The 19,694-nt window shown below is 45.7% G+C and overlaps 1 protein-coding gene across 1 annotated transcript in view; it reads right to left on the reverse strand.

The window, feature by feature from the left end:
• Window positions 1-1,507: 1,507 nt before the first annotated feature.
• EPHB3 (EPH receptor B3) overlaps window positions 1,508-19,694 on the reverse strand; it is a 146,335-nt gene continuing 128,148 nt past the window's right edge. The window contains exons 10-16 of the mRNA XM_070946165.1: window positions 19,364-19,486; window positions 19,010-19,257; window positions 16,122-16,337; window positions 13,687-13,836; window positions 13,386-13,579; window positions 12,929-13,084; window positions 1,508-1,616 (exon numbers count right to left, since the gene is read on the reverse strand). Coding sequence (XP_070802266.1) covers window positions 1,508-1,616; window positions 12,929-13,084; window positions 13,386-13,579; window positions 13,687-13,836; window positions 16,122-16,337; window positions 19,010-19,257; window positions 19,364-19,486 — 1,196 coding nt within the window. The remainder of the gene's footprint in view (window positions 1,617-12,928; window positions 13,085-13,385; window positions 13,580-13,686; window positions 13,837-16,121; window positions 16,338-19,009; window positions 19,258-19,363; window positions 19,487-19,694) is intronic.

A 19,694-nucleotide genomic window follows, 5' to 3' on the forward strand; every position in this document is an offset into this window, starting at 1 on the left:
CTCCACTCTTCTGAAAGATAAGAGAGAGAGAGAGAGAGAGAGAGAGAGAGGGAGGGAGGGAGGGAGGGAGAGAGAGAGAGAGGGAGGGAGGACTGTACAAAGGCAAAAGGGAAGGGCAGGATTTGACGAGGTACTGCAGATCAGAGGGAAAGCGAAAGACGACGGATTCCAAAGAAACTTCATTAAAATTATTATTGCCTTTATTCTGCCATGGCGCACAGTCCAGATGGCCAGTATACGCACTCTTACACATGCAAGCTTGCCAGCTTCACAAGGCAGCCTCATTACCCTACGGCTCAGGCCTGCAGAGGCTTTTGGAAAAGAAAAGCAAAAGCAAAACAACAACAACAAAATCAAAACAAACAAAAAAAGAAACCACCAAAAACCAAAAAAAAAAAGTTCAGAAAAAAAAAGAAAAAAAAGGAAGTGATCCAGTCTTTTTTTTTTTTTTTGGCAGCAATCACAGCGTGTGTCAAGAAAATGAGATTGGGGGGGAGGCATAAAATGAGACGGGGAGGCAGGCCTGGGATGCACTTTCCCTCTCCCGCCCCCCCCGCCCCCTTCTTCTCCACACAGCCTTTCCTCCTTTCAATCCCGCTGGGCCGGCAAGCTGCCTCCACTGGCTGTCCATCTGTGTGATCTTTGTGCAAACTCGGGCTGGCAAGCCCTAGGACGGGAAGGCCCCCGGAACGCCAGAGGGAGAGAGCAAAATCGCTCAACAGTCCTGTCCTGAAGCCATCACCGACTTCACAGTTCCGGTGTGCCGAAGCCAAAGAAGAAGCAGCCGGCTCTTTTAAACCCCCCCGCCCCCCCGGCAGAAAATTACATCTTGTGTCAGCTCCGAATGGCCCCAGGATGGCACACGATTGTCAAGGCCACGGAGAGGAAAATGTCCAGCCAGTTCCATGGTCCTAGTGTGGGTGCGACTCTCTCAGAGACGACGACGTCACTCGTTGGGCTCGGGGCAACCGGGGTTCCTCTTGCGCCAGGACGGAGGAGGGGGAAAGGCCACATTTCTGGTTGGTGATGATGCCAAAGGAAGGCCGCGTGAGATCTCTGAACCGGGAAAGCCCACGGAAGCGGAAAGTCCTCCATGGCACCGCTGGAGGCAGATGTAGGGGGGACGGCTGTTTGTGTGAACAAAACGGGACGATGTGCAGAGAGGGCCTTTTATGGTTCCTTCCCCGGTAACCTGTCTTCAATATGAAGACGCTGAATTGCCGGCGCACCGCTTCAAGAACGCCGTAGCCAAAACGAGGAAGGCGACTTCTTGCAGATCCGGGAGTGTCTTTTAATCTAGCTAGGGGTCATCCTAGTCCATTCTGCCATAGGTCTGTTGGCAAACCGAGAAGCTCCCCGCCCCGATATCGGGGTGGGTGGGTGGGGAGGATGGAGAAGAACCCCCCTTCCTCAAACTCGGGAAGCTGGGCAGCACCGCAAACTAGAATCCTAGGGAAGTGACCCTCAGGGGAGGGGGAATCCATTCCAAAGGCAGAGTCCTCCGTGGTCAAACCTGAACTGGCAGAGTTTGGTTCATTTGTAACCTCATGTCCTGTATGCTGCTCAAGATCTTCTTTTGATGTCCTGCCAGCGTCACCCCTATCCTGAGCAGGTCCCTATAAAAAGACAATAAGGGGGAAACGAGTTAGCAGGGCGGAAGACCAAATACTTCCAGTGGTGGAACTCTTTGACCACCAAGCAGACATTGGGTTTCTCCACTAGAAGGAAGTTCTTGAGATGTTTCGTGTTCCAAACTCACCTCCCCATCATACTTTAAGTCCTTTGCTGGATTTGTATAATTATACTCAAGCAGAGATAAAACCGAAGGGATTGAAATTGAATCCTCACTGCCAAGCAACCAAAAACCTAATCAAGCTTGAATCTATTTGAAGAAATGCACTCTTTACGTTCAGCCAATTAAACTAGTACATAGTCAGGGGTGAAATGCTCCCGGTTCGGACCAGATCGCCCGATCTGGTAGCGATGGAGGCGGATGGTTCGGAGAACCGGTAGCAAAAATCCCTGCCCCACCCCCATGCCCAGCTGAGCCGCACAATCATCAGAGCCTTTTTTTTTTTTTTACTTTTAAAAGCATTTTTTCTACAACTTCTTCGGCTGAAAAAATGCTTTTAAAAGTAAAAAAAAAAGCTTGGATCGTCAGAGGCATTTAAAAGAAAAAAAAAGCCTTTTTTTTCTTTTAAATGCCTCTGACGATCCCAGCTGAGTTGCCTGATCGGCAGAGGCATTTTTTCTTTTAAAAGCCTCTGACGATCCAAACTGAGTTGTCTGATCGTCAGAGGCGTTTAAAAGAAAAAAAGCCTCTGCCGATCAGGCAACTCAGCTGGGATCGTCAGAGCCTTTTGAAAGCATTTTTTTACAACCTCTTCGCCCACAGAACTGGTAGTAACAAATTTTAGATTTCACCATTGTACATAGTGATGTGATCTTCAGCCCTTGTCTCCTATCTGAAAGCAATACAGGTAGTCCTCAACTTGTGACTGTAACCGAGCCCAGCAATTATGGTTGTAATTTGTGACTGTTGTGAAGTGGATCATCGTGTGTCTTCATTTTACTAGGATTTTTTTTTTTTTGTGATGGTTGCTACATGAACACGGCAGTTGGTAAGCGAACCCGTTCTTTGCGATGGACTGGGTTCTGAGGGAAACTGCAAGCGAACACCAGTTTCTGGTAAAAACGGGGATTGTGTGACTACAGCTCATTGCAAATAAATGTAGGTTGGTTGATGAGTACCCGAAACGTGGTCCTGGGGTGAGTGGGTGCATGGCCGCTGGAACTTTGGAACCAAATTGTGAGTAGCTTTTGAGGGGTCTGTTGTAACTTCAAATGGTCACTAAGCGATGGTTGAAAGTTGAGGACTGACTGCATACAATGGTATGCACATGACAAATGAGTCCACAATTTATGTTGCTAAGTGAGACAGTCGCTAAATGAGTTTTGCCCCGTTTTACGACTTTTCTTACCACAGGTTGTTAAGTGAATCACTGCCGTTGTTAAGTTAGTAACACGGCTGTTAAGTGACTCTGGCTTCCCCAGTGACTTTGCTAGTCAGGGGATCACATCACTCCAGGACACCGCAACCGTCATAAATAGGAGTCAGTTTGCCAAGCGCCTGAATCTCGAACACGTGACCGGCGGGAGGATGCTGCAACTGTCGTTAAGTGTGAAAAACGGTCATCAGTCACTTTTTTCAGTGCTGTTGTAACTTTGAATGGTCACTAAACGAATGATTGTAAGTTGGGGACCACCTGTATACAGAGAATATTCTTTCACTGATTTGGCAAAAAACTATTTAAAAAGATTGCAAAGCATTCTGTCCACCAAAGAGCTTCCTGAGATTATGTACCAAACTTTTCATGCCATAAATGGCTGACTGGAATTACACTCCGTGTCTGCCAATTTCTCTCTCTCTCTCTCTCTCTCTCTCTCTCTCTCTCTCTCTCTCTCTCTCTCTCTCTCTCTCTCTCTCTCTCTCACACACACACACACACACACACACACACACACACACACACACATCCTGAGACAATTGCATAGCAAAACTGATCTCCACTGCATGGATGCAAGCAGCCATTTTGTCCATTTCTATCTTTCCTGCAGGGGAAAAGGAGAGTATATGAAGCACCGTGTCTTTCAATTTTCCCTAGTGACAACAACCCTATGAAATAAGTAGAACTGGGGGAAAGTGGCTTTCCTCTGGGTTTTTTTTCCCCATTGGTGATGTTTTGTCTTTTTTTAAAAAAATGAAAAACAACAACAACCTGTTCTGACCTAGGCTTCCTGATATAGTAAAAAACACACAATTAGTCCCAAACCCCCCCTTTTTTTATTTTAACGGCTGTGAATTCCTTTCATTCACAGCACGTGCTGAATCACTAAGAGTTTATAAATAGTCCAACAGAAGTCTGCCACAGTCCTTCGGATAAGGCTGGTAAACACCCATCTTTATCTTCTTTGACACGCTGCCAAAGACCTAATTGGCAATTATCTTGGCAAGGCCACACAGAAACACAGTGTCAAAAACGGAACTTCAAAGCACAAACCGACACTATCCATAACGTTGCTTCCTGCAAAGGCCCACGTGCCTTCCTTTATGTTTTAAGGGAAGGGCCAATCATCTCCAAGCCTTACTCCCTAGTCGTCCCTTTTGTTTTAACTGTTCTTGGCTTCTGGCAGCTCTGCACATGCGCGCACTAGGAACAGTCTCCCCCTGTTTTTCTGCCTCTCTGATGTCCGACTCTGGAGACTCCGGAGTCCGCACGTAACTTCCAGATGGCCCTGGCCCCATCTCTGCCTCCGACGCAGAGCCCTCGTCCGAACCCTCCCCAGACTCCAGGACTGGCCCAGGTTCCTCCACAGCCTCCTTACTGTCCGACTCTGCTGCCAGCTCAGCAGGCTGCTGGCGGACCACAACACAACCAGTCTTAACATACCTACTGTATATAGTTGCATATAAGCCCATCCAATTGTGGGATAAGCCAACCCTCAATTTATTTATTTTTTACCAAAATTCCATGGCAAATGTGCCACCAGCGGATATGCATTTTTTAAAATGGTATTTTGGTTAAAAAAGGGATGCAGTATGCTCCCTCCCACATGCTGGGGTAGACCAGGTGCTTCGATAGAAAAACACACTCACATATATACATATACATATACATATACATATACATATACATATACATATACATATACATATACATATACATATACACACACACACACACACACACACACACACACACACACACACACACATATATATATATAATTTCAGGGATAAAGCCCTTCCGCAGATAAGCTGAAAGTAGTCCTTTTCCTACTTTGTGGGCCTCAAAGGCTATATAACGTCACATTAAGTATTTTAAATTCCTTCTGCGTTTTAATCTTTATGTTTGTCACATAGTTTTCCTTGTTTAGATGGTTGCACTAGTTTTAAATGTTATACTTCTCTTTTTAATGTAAAATGTTCTGGACTCAGAAAATCAATAAACAGACAAGCTAAATGTGCTTTTTTGGTGCATTTTTTTGGCCTCTAATAAACTTTTTGGCTTTTCCATGAGTAAATATAGTACATGACTACTTTGTTTTTCCCAAACCCACAGAAAAACACACCAAGATCATATTCCTCAACCTTGCTTCTGAGTTTGTTTATATATTAGATGTATAAACAGCCTCAGAAAACATTCATTTATTTTATAAGTTAATGTGAAGACTATTCTTAAGTCCTTGGCCTAACACAGGGGTGGGCAAATGTGGCTCTTTTACAACCTGTGGACTTCAACTCCCAGAATTCCTGTCTCAGGAATTCTGGGAGTTGAAGTCCACAGGTTGTAAAAGAGCCACATTTGCCCACCCCTGGCCTAACAAAAGGCTACAGCCATTGTTTTCAACACTGAACTATGCAAAAAGTCTAGACTGAGTGGTTCAAAAAAGCACATTTCGTTCTGCATTCCTGACGCACAAGATTCATTTATCTTGAAGAGAAATTGCGAGAATGAAACCAAACCAAAAGACCCCAAAAAGTTCAATTGTTTTCAACCAAGGTTTTAGTTAGCCTTAACTTCTGGTTTAACAAGATGAGTATTTGTGGGCATATGTGTTTGTCTGTACAGGTGACTTACAACCATCCATTTAGTGCAGTGGTGAAATCTCAAATTCGTTACTACTGGTTCCGTGGGCGTGATTTGGGGGTAATGTGACTGGGTGGGCGTGGCCAACTTTTTTTTTTTTTTTTTTACTTTTAAAACCATTTTTTCTACAACCTCTTCGGCCGAAGAGGTTGTAGAAAAAATGGTTTTAAAAGCCTCTGACGATCCCAGCTGAGTCGGGTGATCATCAGAAGCTTTTTTTTTTTTTTCGGTCAAAGAGGTTGTAGAAAAAATGCTTTTAAAAATAAATTTAAAAAAGCCTCTGATGATCGCGCGGCTCAGCTGGGCATGGGGGTGGGGGCAGCGCAGGGATTTTTGCTACCCGCCGCCATCGCTACCGGATCGGGCAATCCAGTCCAAACCGGGAGCATTTCACCCCTGATTTAGCGACTGCTTGAAAATATAGCTTCACTTACGACTGCTGCAGAATTCCTACAGTCACATGATCCAAAGTCGGACGCTTGACAACTAGCATGTATTTATTATGATGGCTGCAGCGTCCGGAGGTCATGTGATTGCCACTTGCGGCCTTCCCAGCCAGCTTGTGACAAGCAAAGTCAATATTTGAGGAAAAATAGGTTTGCTTAGTGACTGTATGATCCACTTCACAGCTGCCATGCTTAACCACCATGGCAAAAAAAGAAAAAGAGAAAAAAGAGATCATAACATTGTAACTTAACAACTATCTTGCTTAACAATGGAAAATTCTGGTCCCAAATGTCATAAAATGAGGACAATGAAAAATCAAGATGGTGGCCCTGACCACACAACCAATGCCAGTCGTTTTTTTGACAGATACACAAAAGGGGAAGTCACATAGTTGCAGTCACTGTCTTTAATTCTTTTTGGGGACACCCTGTGAAGATAAGCCTATGGGTTCGGAATTATTTGATTATTTTATTTAAAAGCCATTATTTTATCCAATGAGTTTCGAAATAAGGTAAATATCAAAAACTGAAATTCGTTTGCACAAAGAGATTTCAGTTATCCATCATCATCATCATTGCTGCTGTTGTTCTTGATATTGTTATTATGATTATTATTATTACTGTTCTAGGTATACAGTTTATGTACACTGAGAGCTTATGCACCAAAGACAAATTCCTTGTGTGTCCAATCACACTTGGCCAATAAAGAATTCTATTCTATTCTATTCTATTCTATTCTATTCTATTCTATTCTATTCTATTCTATTCTATTCTATTCTATTCTATTCTATTCTATTCTATTCTACTCTACTCTACTCTACTCTACTCTACTCTACTCTACTCTACTCTACTCTACTTTACTCTACCCTACCCTACCCTACTCTACTCTACTGGTTTTGACTTGGTTTTTGGTAGTTGTCCAGGGGTCTCCAACCTTGGCAACTTTAAGACTTGTGGACTTCAACTCCTAGAATTCCTCAGCGAGCTTTGCTGGTTGAGGAATTCTGGAAGTTGAAGTCCACAAGTCTTAAAGTTGCTAAGGTTGGAGACCCTGGTTGTAACTATCAACTCCTTTCCAGAGAACTACAATAGTTAAAGATACTTTCCAAAAAGCGTTGAGTCTGGTAGCACATTTTGTGATTAACAAATGTTATTAAAAGGCAGAAACGCCTGATTATTTTTCTTTGTCTGGGTGGGCAATTAATTTTCTCAAGGGCCCACGTGAGAAACTGGTACTGCGATGGAGGGCCGAACCAACAGAGCTGTGAAGGTGCATAGGTACCACATCAATGCACATATGTAAATTGAAAACAAAAATAGCAGTCCCCTTCAAAATAAAAATGAATCAATGAAGGCCGGACTGGGACAGTTAAAGGGATGGATATGGCCCGTAAAATGCCCAGGTCTGCTATAGACTCTGTCCTCCTACAGTGCTACAATAGATACTGTTGTTGTATCTGCACTATTCCAAGCAGTGCAATTTTTGCGATGGATGAGTTGAGATCTTAGCCATTCCTATTGCGTTCAGACACATATCCATATTTTTGATATGGTGGCAAAGAAGGAAAATAAAAAAACACACTACCAGGAGCTTCTGCGTTTTAATAACATTTGTTAATCAGAAAAGGCGTTACCAAGTTGTCGTTGTCGTGATGATCATGATCATCTTTCTTAATTTGTTAGGCATCTGCGATTAGGGATCATGTAGGTGTGTGACTTCTTCAGATTGATTGGCCCACGGTGGATAGATTCATGCAACATTCTTATCAGATCAAGAAAGACCTACTAGATCTCTGTATGCATGCTAACTGTGGTTAGGGTTAACCTTTGAGTTTTTGATGTTTTATCACCTGCTGTTCACTACCATGAATCATAAATCAAGTAGGCGGACATATAACTTGAATACATAACGCAACAAACAACAGAGCAATTTTTGAGCTCTCTCTCTCTCTTTCTTGTATGATTTAGCGTGTTGGGTGTGGATAGTTTATGGCAAATGGTACAGGTAGTACCATTGATGTACTATTGTAATGGAGCCTGCCCCTTGTGGTTGTAAGTCGTGGCAGTTGTTATGTGAAGCACCCACGTGATTACTTCGTTTAACAATTCCTGCTCTCCCCATTGCAGTCGTTAAGTGACAGTGTGGGTCATTAAATACAGCCCAGAGTGCCTGGAGGTGAGGGACCAGGCCAGGGATGCTTTGCCAGCTCACATGTAGTCCTCCCAGGGCCTCCCCCAACCCGAGACATCCTGTGCTCTGTTGGGTCCCTATAGGCCTTGGGGCTGATTTCCACCTTGCTGGGACCCACACCTTCCCACCCATGACGACTCAGTCCACTTATCATCTGACCCGCCATGTGGCTTTCCTATACGCCAGTGCTGGCTGGGACATTCTGGGAATTGAAGTCCAGACATCTTAAAATGGCTACCATTGGGAAACACTGCTATATGCTCTGTAGGAAGAGGCGGGCGCCATTTTGGGAGGCTCTGTTCCAGAGGCGCCATTTTGGGACCGACCCCAATTCATTGCCAAGGATTGGCAAGTGCCCGAATTTTGTTCATGGGGGACCATGGAGGCACTGCAGCAGCCATAATTTTGGGCAGGGATTATAACTCCCCTTCATTCTGCTGAATAAATGGTCTTAAATCAAGAACTATCAGTATTGTGTGGATTAATTTAATTAAATGCATTGTGTGAAGGCGATCACTGCTATATTGGCCATGTATCACATTTGGTATGCCATGTTGCTATTGTTAGTGGCTCCATTATGGTTTGTTAATGTCACTATGGGTGTCAAAGCAGGAATATATATACTCCCAAACTCACAGTTAACAGAATAACAGAGTTGGGAGGGACCTTGAAAGTCTTCTAGTTCAATCCCCCAGCAGGCGATCCTATACCATGTCAGAAAAATGGCTTTCCAATCTCTTCTTTAAAACCTCCAGTGATGGATCACCCACAATTTCAGATTGAGCACAACAAATCAGCTTATGGGTCTTTGAATGCTTCAGAACATCAAAAATGGGAAAATGGAAGAAGATCTTCCATGCATAGATGCCACCTCAGGTAGAAAAAGAGACTTTGAAAAAAAAACCTGCTAGATTGTCTGCTGTGGGGTGGCCCTTCCCATGTAGCCACTGGCTTCCATCCTGTATGGCAGGGGCATCCAACCTTGATAATTTTAAGACTTGTGGACTTCAACTCCCAGAATTCCTCAGCAGCAATGACTGGCTTGGGAATTCTGGAATGCTGCCTTAGTAGGAGGCATTAGCCTCCTACGCCACTCAGGCTCCTCAGGTGCTTTGGAGAATAGTTTGACTCCCTCTTCTTTGTGGCAACCCCTGAGGTATTGGAACACTGCTATGTCTCCCCTAGTCCTTCTCTTCAACAAACTAAATCAAATGCCCTCCAAAGATTTTCCTATCTTTGGGGGGCATTTGATTAGTTTGGTTAGGGCACCATTTCTCAATCCGGGCAACCTGGAGATGTGTGGACATCGACTCCCAGAATTCCTCAGCCAGCCATGCCGGCTGAGGAATTCTGGGACTTGAAGTCCACACATCTTCACATTGTTCAGGTTCAGAAATATTTCGGATTCCAGATTAGGGGAATCCCAATGTCCTGAAGCCTGAATGTTGGGTCTTCCTTGAATGTCCTAATTAAGAGTCTATAATTTATGAGCACCATTCGATTTTACAAAAATGGTTCAACAGATATGCTCTTTTGCTTTCTGACCAAGGACCGAACACAGATTGATTGGATGAACTGCGTCTTCCATTTTGCTTTTGTTCAAACAGCAATTTTTCCCTAGCTTGCTTATTTTTGTTTCGGTTGTCGTTTTCTTCATTTGTGGGTTTCTGGCACACAAAGAGCATCGCTTGCATCCTGACGGCCTGTCTATGGTGTGAGGGAAGTTTTCCCACACTGCAAAAGGTGGAAACGGGTCAGAGGAGGAAAAAGACAAGGAGGGCGGCTGGCAGAGAACGAGTTGAAGTCGGCAGCAGACATTGATCCTTCCTGTGACAAGCCCTGAATTTAAAGGGAGAGCTAAAAGCAGGAATGGGGAAGGTTGTTAGGCATGATACTTCTAGTAGGAAGGAACTTGCCTGCTGCTTTTTTCCCAGCCTGGAACCAATCCCATTACCCAGAGAGTAATCCCTTTTACTCTCTTCAGTTCAATGTAGAGAAAAGTAAAGTTTTGCATTGAGGCAAGAAAAAAAATCAAACGTGCAGGTATAGAATAGGTGAGATCTAGCTCAGCAGTAGTAACTGTGAGAAGGATCTTGGAGTCCTAGTGGACAATCACTTACAAATGAGCCAGCAATGTGCAGCAGCTGCCAAAAAAGCCAATGCAGTCCTAGGCTACATTAATAGAGGGATAGAATCAAGATCACGTGAAGTGTTAGTACTGCTTTACAAAGCCTTAGTAAGACCACACTTAGAATACTATGTCCAGTTTTGGTCACCATGATATAAAAAAAGATGTGGAGACTCTAGAAAGAGTGCAGAGAAGAGCAACAAAGATGATTAGGGGACTGGAGGCTGAAACATAGGATGAACGGTGGCAGGAATTGGGTATGTCTAGTTTAATGAAAAGAAGGACCAGGGGAGACATGAGAGCAGTCTTCCAATATCTCAGGGGCTGCCGCAAAGAAGAGGGAGTCAAGCTATTCTCCAAAGCACCAATGGATGGAAACTCATCAAGGAGACAACCAACCTGGAACTAAGGAGAAATTTCCTGACAGTTGGAACAATTAATCAGTGGAACAACTTGCCTCCAGAAGCTGTGGGTGCTCCAACACTGGAGGTTTTTAAGAATAGATTGGACTGCCATTTGTCTGAAGTGGTGTAGGGTCTCCTGCTTGAGTGGGGGGGTTGAACTAGAAGACCTCCAAGGTCCCTTCCAACTCTGTTACTGTTGTTACCTGCCTTGGGTCCAGCAAAACAGGTAGCCCTTGATTTGCAACCATTAGTTCAGCAAGTATTATTCAAACTTTCAACAGTACTGAAAATAGTGGCTTATGACCAATCCTTACCCTTACAATGGTTGCAGAATTCCCCCGACCATGTGATCAAAATTTGAGCGCTTGGCAACCAATATATATTTATAAGCACATGATTGCCATGCTGGCTTCTGATAAGCAAAGTCAATGGGAGGGAAGCTGGATTCACTTGATTGCAGGATTCACTGCCAGATTCACTTAACAATCTCAATGATTCACTTAACAAGCGTGGCAAAAATACATATATATATATATATATATATATATCATGAAATCAAGTGCCACTCATTTAACAACTTCCTTGTTTAGCAACCAAAATTTCTGATCTTAATTGTGGCCGTAAGGCAGGGGTGAAATGTAAAATGTGTTACTAAAGGTTCTGTGGGCGTGGCTTGATGGAGGGGGGTAATGTGACTGGGTGGGTGTGGCCAACTTTTTTTTTTTAATTTTTCAAAGCATTTTTTTTCTAATGCTTTGAAAAGCCTCTGCCGATCAGGCAACTCAGCTGGGATTGTCAGAGAGGCTTTTTAAAAAATGCTTTGAAAAGCCTCTCTGCTGATCCGGCAACTCAGCTGGGATCGTCAGAGACTTTTCAAAGCATTTTTTTTACCACCTCTGCAGCCAAGAGTTTGCAGAAAAAATGCTTTGAAAAGCCTCTGACGATCCCAGCTGAGCCGCACGATCATCAGAGGCTTTTTTTTTTACTTTTAAAAGCATTTTTTGTCGGAAGAGGTTGTAGAAAAAATGCTTTTAAAAGTAAAAAAAAAAAGCCTCTGATGATTGTGCAACTCAGCTGAGCATGGTGGGAGGGCGCATGGATTTTTGCTACCGGTTCTCCGAACCACCTGCCGCCATCGCTACCGGATCGGGCGAGCCGGTCCGAACCGGGAGCATTTCACCCCTGTCGTAAGGTCAAGGATTATCTGACTACCAGCCATGTTTTTGAGATGCAGTCAAAGATCAACAACGGGGCAGCAGTTTTACAGTGACCCTCTTGCCTTCCATCTCAAGACCAGGAGTAAAGCACCTCCCGGAAATTGTGTATACCAATCATGACAAACTACCTTCTCCTTATCGTGGCCTGCAAACCCAACAGGACTCCAGAAAGTAGTGAAGTACCATAATTTGCCTCCCTGTGTCAACAAGATATCCTGGTCTCTTTTCATCAAGTTAACGGAGCAGTTAAAAACGGTAGAAAGTAAAGAAGTCCCTGAGGAGTTTAGTCCGCTATTCATTGCCGACTCTAAAGGACGTTGGTCATCTTTGTTTCAAGGGCCTTTGAGCCAGTGCTGTCCAAAGACATATCTGCAGTCATGTGGTCAGCATGACATCACGAATCACTGTTACCTTTCCCACCGAAGTGGTACCTGTTTATCTACTCGTATTTGCATGCTTTCGAACTGCTAGGGGAGCAGGAGCTGAGGCAAGAACGGGAGCTCATCCCGTTGAGTGGCACTCAGGTCTCGAACCTCGGCTGTCGACTTTCCAGCCGACAAGCCCAGCGCCTTAACCACTGAGCCATCGCGTCACCCCTTTAAAAAAGACCCTGCATTTATTTTGACAGGAATCTTAAACCCCGCTTCCATATAGGGAGCCCTAGAGACAGAAGCGAAGGGGTGCAAGTCTAGTGTTTACTAGTGCACTCACCTGGAGTCAACCCACAGCACACCCAGCCTGCACTGAACTGTCTCTATCATTCCTTCCACCAACTGCACAGAGTTTCCCTACGAACGGTGAAAGGAGCCAGATCTGATTCATTCCCCCAGCAGGGCAGCGCATTGCTGCTTCTCCCGCCGCCATCCTAGTCTGCTCTCCCTCCCTACTTACTCAGCGGTCATTTGGGCCACCAGGTCAAACGAGGCAAAGCCGGCGTTGCCAAAGTTCTCCTTGTACCGTCCCATTTTGATAGCGTCCAGCCAGTCGCCCACAGTAGTGAAGGTAGTATAATCGGGCACCGTACGATCCAGGAGCGGCTGAGACACGCTGCGAAGGACGAGAGAGCCCAGAGGTCAGAGACGGCTCAAAGGGGCGGGGTGGTGGGTGGCCGAGCCACGGGGACAGGCCTGGCGGTCCTGCGGCACGCAGAAGGTTAAGGGGGGCCATCTGGTTCCCAGTCCACCCGTTGGGGCTCTTCGCTCAGGCCCCGGCTGCTGCCTGCCTCCACCTCCCAAGGTTATATCCAGTTGGCTGCCATAAACCATGAGAACTAGCGACTTGACGCTACTAATCCAGACATAGCAGGTTGCCTGTGCTTGGAGAGGGTGAAGGGGCAAACGACACTGACCCAGACTGGACATTGGCGATGACCTTCAAGCTGGCTGCGTTCCGGATTAGCTTGTCCAACGTATTCACTATCTGTGCAAACTTGGGGCGGAGGTTGCGATCGCGTACCCAGCAGTCCAACATGAGCTGGTGCAGCGCAGTGGGGCAGTCCATAGGGGGAGGAAGGCGGTAGTCTTGCTCCACTGCATTGATTACCTGGAAGAGCAGCAGAAAACAAGGACTTAATCCCTAGGGCTTTGCTCCAGCGATTCTCCTTCCCCTTTTTCCTTGCAAATTCTTCCAGTTTGGCTCAGCCTACTTACATCTTGGTTAGACATGTCCCAGTACGGCCTCTCACCATAAGACATCACTTCCCACATGACGATGCCATAGCTCCAGACGTCGCTGGCGGAAGTGAACTTGCGATAGGCGATGGCTTCTGGGGCCGTCCACCGGATTGGGATCTTACCACCCTGCAAGACGATAAAAAGTTTCAATGGGAAGGTTAAGTGTCTATCTGACTTTAGCAATAGCAATAGCGCTTAGACTTATATGCCGCTTCACAATGCTTTAACAGCTCTATCTAAGCTGTTTACAGAGTCAGCATATTGCCTTTCACAATCTGGGTCCTCATTTTATTGACCTCGGAAGGATGGAAAACGGAGTCAACTTTGAGCCGGTCAGGATCGAACTCCTGGCAGTCGGCAAAGTTAGGCTGCAATACTGCATTCTAACCACTGTGCCAGCACAGCTCTTATCTTTAATTGCATAGATCTGTGCAAATCTCTTTCCTTTAACACAGGAGCCTCCAAACCTGGCAACTTTAAGACTCGAGGACTTCAACTCCCAGAACTCCTCAGCCAGTCATGGTGGAATTGCTAATTCTAGCAGCTGGATCAGACTAACCATATCCAAGCCAAGTCCTTATTTCCAAGAGTCATTGGAAGATAACATTGTCTTCCACTTTTCTCTTCCTAAGCCAATGGCATCCAGGCCTTCTGATAGATCTACTCTTTCATGATTTGTTTACATTCTTTTTTTTAAAAGCCATTTGTAGCCTTGTGGCAGGATGTCCCATAAATCCATCGTTCATTAAACGAAGGTGTATTTTTTTTCTAACAAAATCTATGAGTCAAGTTCAAATCCTAGTGATATCATAAGCACACCCAGATACCAAACCACTCCCATGCTGCGGTCAAGGAAACAAGATGGACATGTCCCTAAAGATGCCATTCACTGTCTAATTTTGTGTTTTGTAACCTAACCGCTATTTTGGGAGTTGAAGCAAAGCTGGCTGAGGAACTCTGGGAGTTGAAGGCCACAAGTCTTAAAGTTGCCGAGGTTGGAGATCCCTGATCTAGAGGAAATGAGCCCATCCATCCATCCATCCATCCATCCATCCATCCATCCATCCATATCTGTCACGCAAGGGATATGCAAAACATATCTTTGCTGGCTGAGGAACTCTGGGAGTTGAAGTCCACAAGTCTTAAAGCTGCCGAGGTTGGAGACCCCTGATCTAGAGGAAATGAGCCCATCCATCCATCCATCCATCCATCCATCCATCCATCCATCCATATCTGTCACGCAAGGGATATGCAAAACATATCTTTGCTGGCTGAGGAACTCTGGGAGTTGAAGTCCACAAGTCTTAAAGTTGCCGAGGTTGGAGACCCCTGATCTAGAGGAAATGAGCCCATCCATCCATCCATCCATCCATCCATCCATCCATCCATCCATCCATGTCACGCAAGGGATATGCAAAACATATCTTTGCTGGCTGAGGAACTCTGGGAGTTGAAGTCCACAAGTCTTAAACTTGCTGAGATTGGAGACCCCTGGTTTAGAGTACTAGGCTTTCTTGGCTTCCATCCACTGGTCTTCTCAGATCAGCCAAGGTCTGTTCATCAATTTCAGATTTATTCCTACACAATGACATAGAATAGTACCCAGCTTATCTCTATGGTGCTTTTTCAAAAGGCAACTGGATTTTGTTTTTCCTTAAAGACCTCTTGCTATTCATCCAAGAAACTTCTTCAGAACTGAAGAAGCTTCTTGGGTGAGAAGCGAAACGCCTTCAAAGAAAAACAAACGAAGTCCGGTTGTCTCCTGAAAAAGCTCCTTTGGGACAACCTGGATGACTGACAATCGCCGTATAGATATGTATCCATCTTATGTAATTTGAGTTTTGCTTTGGCAAGATTCCTCTGGTCCTTTGAAAATGTGGTTGTGGAGTCTCTAGCCCAGGGGTCGGCAACCTTAAACACTCAAAGAGCCTCAAAGGTCCTAACCGGAAGCTCCCGTTCAATTCTGGAGCTGACCGGAAGTCCGGTTCCACCATCATAGTCTCCTCCTAGCCCGGCGTCCTTTTTCCTCTGCCGACTGGAAGTCCGGTTCCCCCACCATAGAGTCTCATCCTAGCACGGCGTCCTTTTTCCTCTGCTGACCGGAAGTCCGGTTCCCCCACCATAGAGTCTCCTCCTAGTGCGGCATCCTTTTTCCTCTACCTGTCCTAACCGAAAGCCCTATCAATTGTGGAGCCGACCAGTAACAGGGAGCCGCAGCAGAGGGATGAAAGAGCCACATGCGGATTCAGAGCTGCGGGTTGCTGACCCCTGCTGTAGCCAATGGGACCATATGAATGAACAACAGGTCTTTCAGCCAAATTTAGTTCGGCTAGAATGGGGATCCTTGCGCCCTTCTTTGCAAAATCTTTGTGATGGAAAGGAAGAGGGACATCGTCAAGATTTTCACCTACCAGTGAACTGGTGTACGTGGGGTCAGATGGATCGTCTTCTAAAAACCGCGAGAGTCCAAAATCTGACACTTTGCACACCAGGTTGCTGTTGACCAGGATGTTGCGGGCAGCCAGGTCCCGGTGGACGTAGTTCATCTCTGAGAGGTATTTCATACCCGCTGCGATGCCACGCAGCATGCCAACTAGCTGGATCACAGTGAACTGCCCATCATTCAGCTGTTGGGACAACAAGGGCAAGTTTTCAGACAAATTTGTGAAAAACAAAACTCTCTGCTCGAAATTCATGGTGAATCTGGTTTCCCTATTGACTTTGCCCGTCGGAAGGCCGCAAAAGTTCACTAAATGAACTTCTGCAGTCTCCCCAAAGGGAGTTAAATGGTATTTGAAAAGTTTAGGCACTCATGATGAAGAGAAATTTCACCCTGCTAAGTATCTGCAGCCTATCTTCTAGCCAGCATCTTGAGATGTTTTCCATCTCCTAGCGTGAGCTGTTTTGAAGACAGGCCTGGTTGTAATGAGTTACATCCAGAGTTCTGAAATGAGAGAACTCGCAGATTCCCAGTGCAACCACCTGTCTCATGTCTTCTCATCAAGCTAATGGGATTACAAGCATATTTGGGAAACACCTGGAAAAACAAAAGAGCCAGCTGCACGCTGGCCTCCGCCTCTGGGCTAAGAAGTGTCAAAGTGAACTTCGTTGCTTGGAAAGAATCCCTACATGATGTACAACAGATCAACCCACTTTCCAACTTATCTTCCTCTTATCTCTTATTGTGCACCATCACTATATGCAGTGCGGTTGTGACATAGTAAGAACCGGGGCTATATTTCACTTCAAAAAAAAGTCATTTTAACAGAATAAATAGAGCTGGAAGGGACCTTGGAGGTCTTCTAGTCCAACCCCCTGCGCAAGCAGGAGACCCTATACCCGTGATGGCAAACCTATGGCATGGGTGCCACCGACCAGTACGCTCCCATAGAGAGGGGCTCCTCCGGGTGCTGTCAGCCAAACAATGTCGACTGGCGGCCCCCAGGGGGAGAGCCTTCTCTGTGGGGGCACCTACTATCTGGAACGAGCTCCCCCCGGAGATACGGAGGATCCTGGATCTGCGCACCTTCCGTCGCGCTCTCAAGACGTTCTTATTTCATCAAGCTGGCCTGACCTAAACTTTTCCTCTTTTTAAATGGGAATTTTAAATTTGGTTTTAAATTATTGGGGTTTTAAAATTCAGCCAAATTATTTAATTTGTTTTATTCTATTTTAAATTTTGTATTTATATGTTTTATTCTATGGCTGTTCACCGCCCTGAGTCCTTCGGGAGTAGGGCGGTATACAAATTTAATAAAATGAAAATAAAATGAAATGAGCGTTGCCCTAGCTCAGCTCCAGTGCGAATGCATGAGCCGGACAGCTGATTTTCGGGCCTTCCAGTCCCACCAGAATTCGGGAAATAGGCTTTTTCCGGCCTCCGGGGGGTGGGGAAGGCCTTTTTCGCCCTCCTAGAAAGCGTCTGGAGCCTGGGGAGGGCAAAAAACAGGCCTTCTGGGCCCACTGGAAGTCAGGAAATGGGCCATTTCCGGCCTCTGGAGGGCCTCCTGGGGGGGGGGGAGGTTGGGGGGGTGAGGGAGGGGGGGTTTGCCCTTCCCAGGCTTCTAGAAAGCCTCTGGAACCTAGGAAGGCTGAAAAACGGGCCTACTGGACCCACCGTGCCATTGCGTCCAAAAGGGGGGGTGTCGCGCACACATGTGTGTGGGGGTGGGGCGCATTGAATTATTCCCCCGCTTTTGGCATGCAACAGTAAAAAGGTTAGCCATCACTGCCCTATACCATTTCAGACAAACAGTTGTCCGATCTCTTGTTAAAAACCTCCAGTGATGGAGCAACCACAATTTCTGAAGGCAAGATGTCCCACTGGTTAATTGTTCACACGGTCAGGAAATTTCTTCTTAGTTCTAGATTTCTTCGCTCCTTGATTAATTTACATCCATTGCTTCTTGTCCTGCCCTCAGGTGCTTTGGAGTAGGAATGTCAAACTCACATCATCCCATGATGTATTGCTACTTTCCCCCCCTTCGCTAAACCGGGTGTGGGTGTGGCCAGCGCACGACGCACGTGGCCCGCGGGCCACGTGTTTGACAGCCTTGCTTTGGAGAATAGGTTGATCCCTTCTTTTTTGTGGCAGCCCCTCAAATATTGGAAGACTGCTATCATGTCACCCTTAGTCCTTCTTTTCATTAAATCAGACATACCCAATTCCTGCATCTGTTCTTCATATGTTTTAGTCTCCAGTCCTCTAATCATTTTTGTTGCCTTTCTCTGCACTCCTTTTAGAGTCTCACCAAGTATTTCTCAAGGGGTAACTAATGCATGCATGCATGCATGCATGCATGCAAATGAAGAGGAAATTTCTGGAAAATGTCTTGAGCATTTTGAGGAGAACCAGACTATATATGCCTTCGGTTGCCCCTTCTATCTTTTGCGCCACTAGAGATGGGTTCATCGTGCCAAAAACAGCCAATGCTGCTCTGCTGAGTTCCTAAATCCGCCTAATTAATTCACATTATCTGGAAACAACAGATAACGCTCCTTAATATTTTAGTTTGGAGCTCATGACAATAGAGGCCAAAGTGAAGAAGAAAACAAGTGCGTTTGGAAGCCCTTGGAGAAAAAAATGGGATGAACTCTCTTTTTTGGGGGAGAAATAACTTCGTAAACCAGGTTTCCCAACCTTGGCAACTTTAAGTCGTGTGGACTTCAAATCCCAGAATTCCCCAGCCAGCCATGCTGGCTGGGGAATTCTGGGAGTTGGAAGTCCACACGTCTTAAAGTTGCCAAGGTTGGGAAACACTACTATAAGCTTTAAGGGAGAGTAGAGATTGCTCCTCACCCGGAGGAAGGAATCAAGGGCGCAGTTTTCCATGAACTCCGTAACTATCATGACCGGCCGACTCTTGGTGACCACTCCTTCCAGATGGATGATGTTGGGGTGATCAAACTGTCCCATGATGCTGGCTTCGCTCAGGAAATCCCGCCTCTGCCGCTCCGTGTAGCCCACCTTCAACGTTTTGATGGCCACAAAGATTTCCCGCCTGCCTGGCAGTTTGAGGCGACCCCGGCAAACTTCCCCAAATTCACCTGAGGAGGAAGGGAGAGACGAGACTAGCAAAGAATACCCCGACATCCCTTGCCCTCTGGGAGATGCTCTGAGGACAGATAGCTGGACTGCAGCTGGGTGACTTGCCTGCTCCAATCACTTCCTCGATTTTTACGCAAGAAATGTCGATTTCTTTCGCAAATTCCCGGACAGCTTCGTTTGGGTCTTCGTAAGTGAAAGGGTCAACATATACCTTCATTCCTGGAGTAACTGCAAAGGCAGAGATAAGAAGATTTGGGTAGATGAGAGAAAAAGACTGTCTTTTTAGCAACTGAGGAGGCCATATTTAAAGTTAATTTCTGTTAAAGGCCTCCATCGCTATATCCAAGATAGGTAGATAGATAGGTAGATAGATAGATAGGAATAGATAGAGAGGGAGAGACAGACAGACAGACAGACAGATAGGCAGACAGACAGA

The sequence above is a fragment of the Pituophis catenifer genome, unplaced genomic scaffold (assembly GCF_029215685.1).
Source record: "Pituophis catenifer annectens isolate HBS135680 unplaced genomic scaffold, rPitCat1.0.hap2 SCAF_6, whole genome shotgun sequence".
Taxonomy (NCBI): domain Eukaryota; kingdom Metazoa; phylum Chordata; class Lepidosauria; order Squamata; family Colubridae; genus Pituophis; species Pituophis catenifer.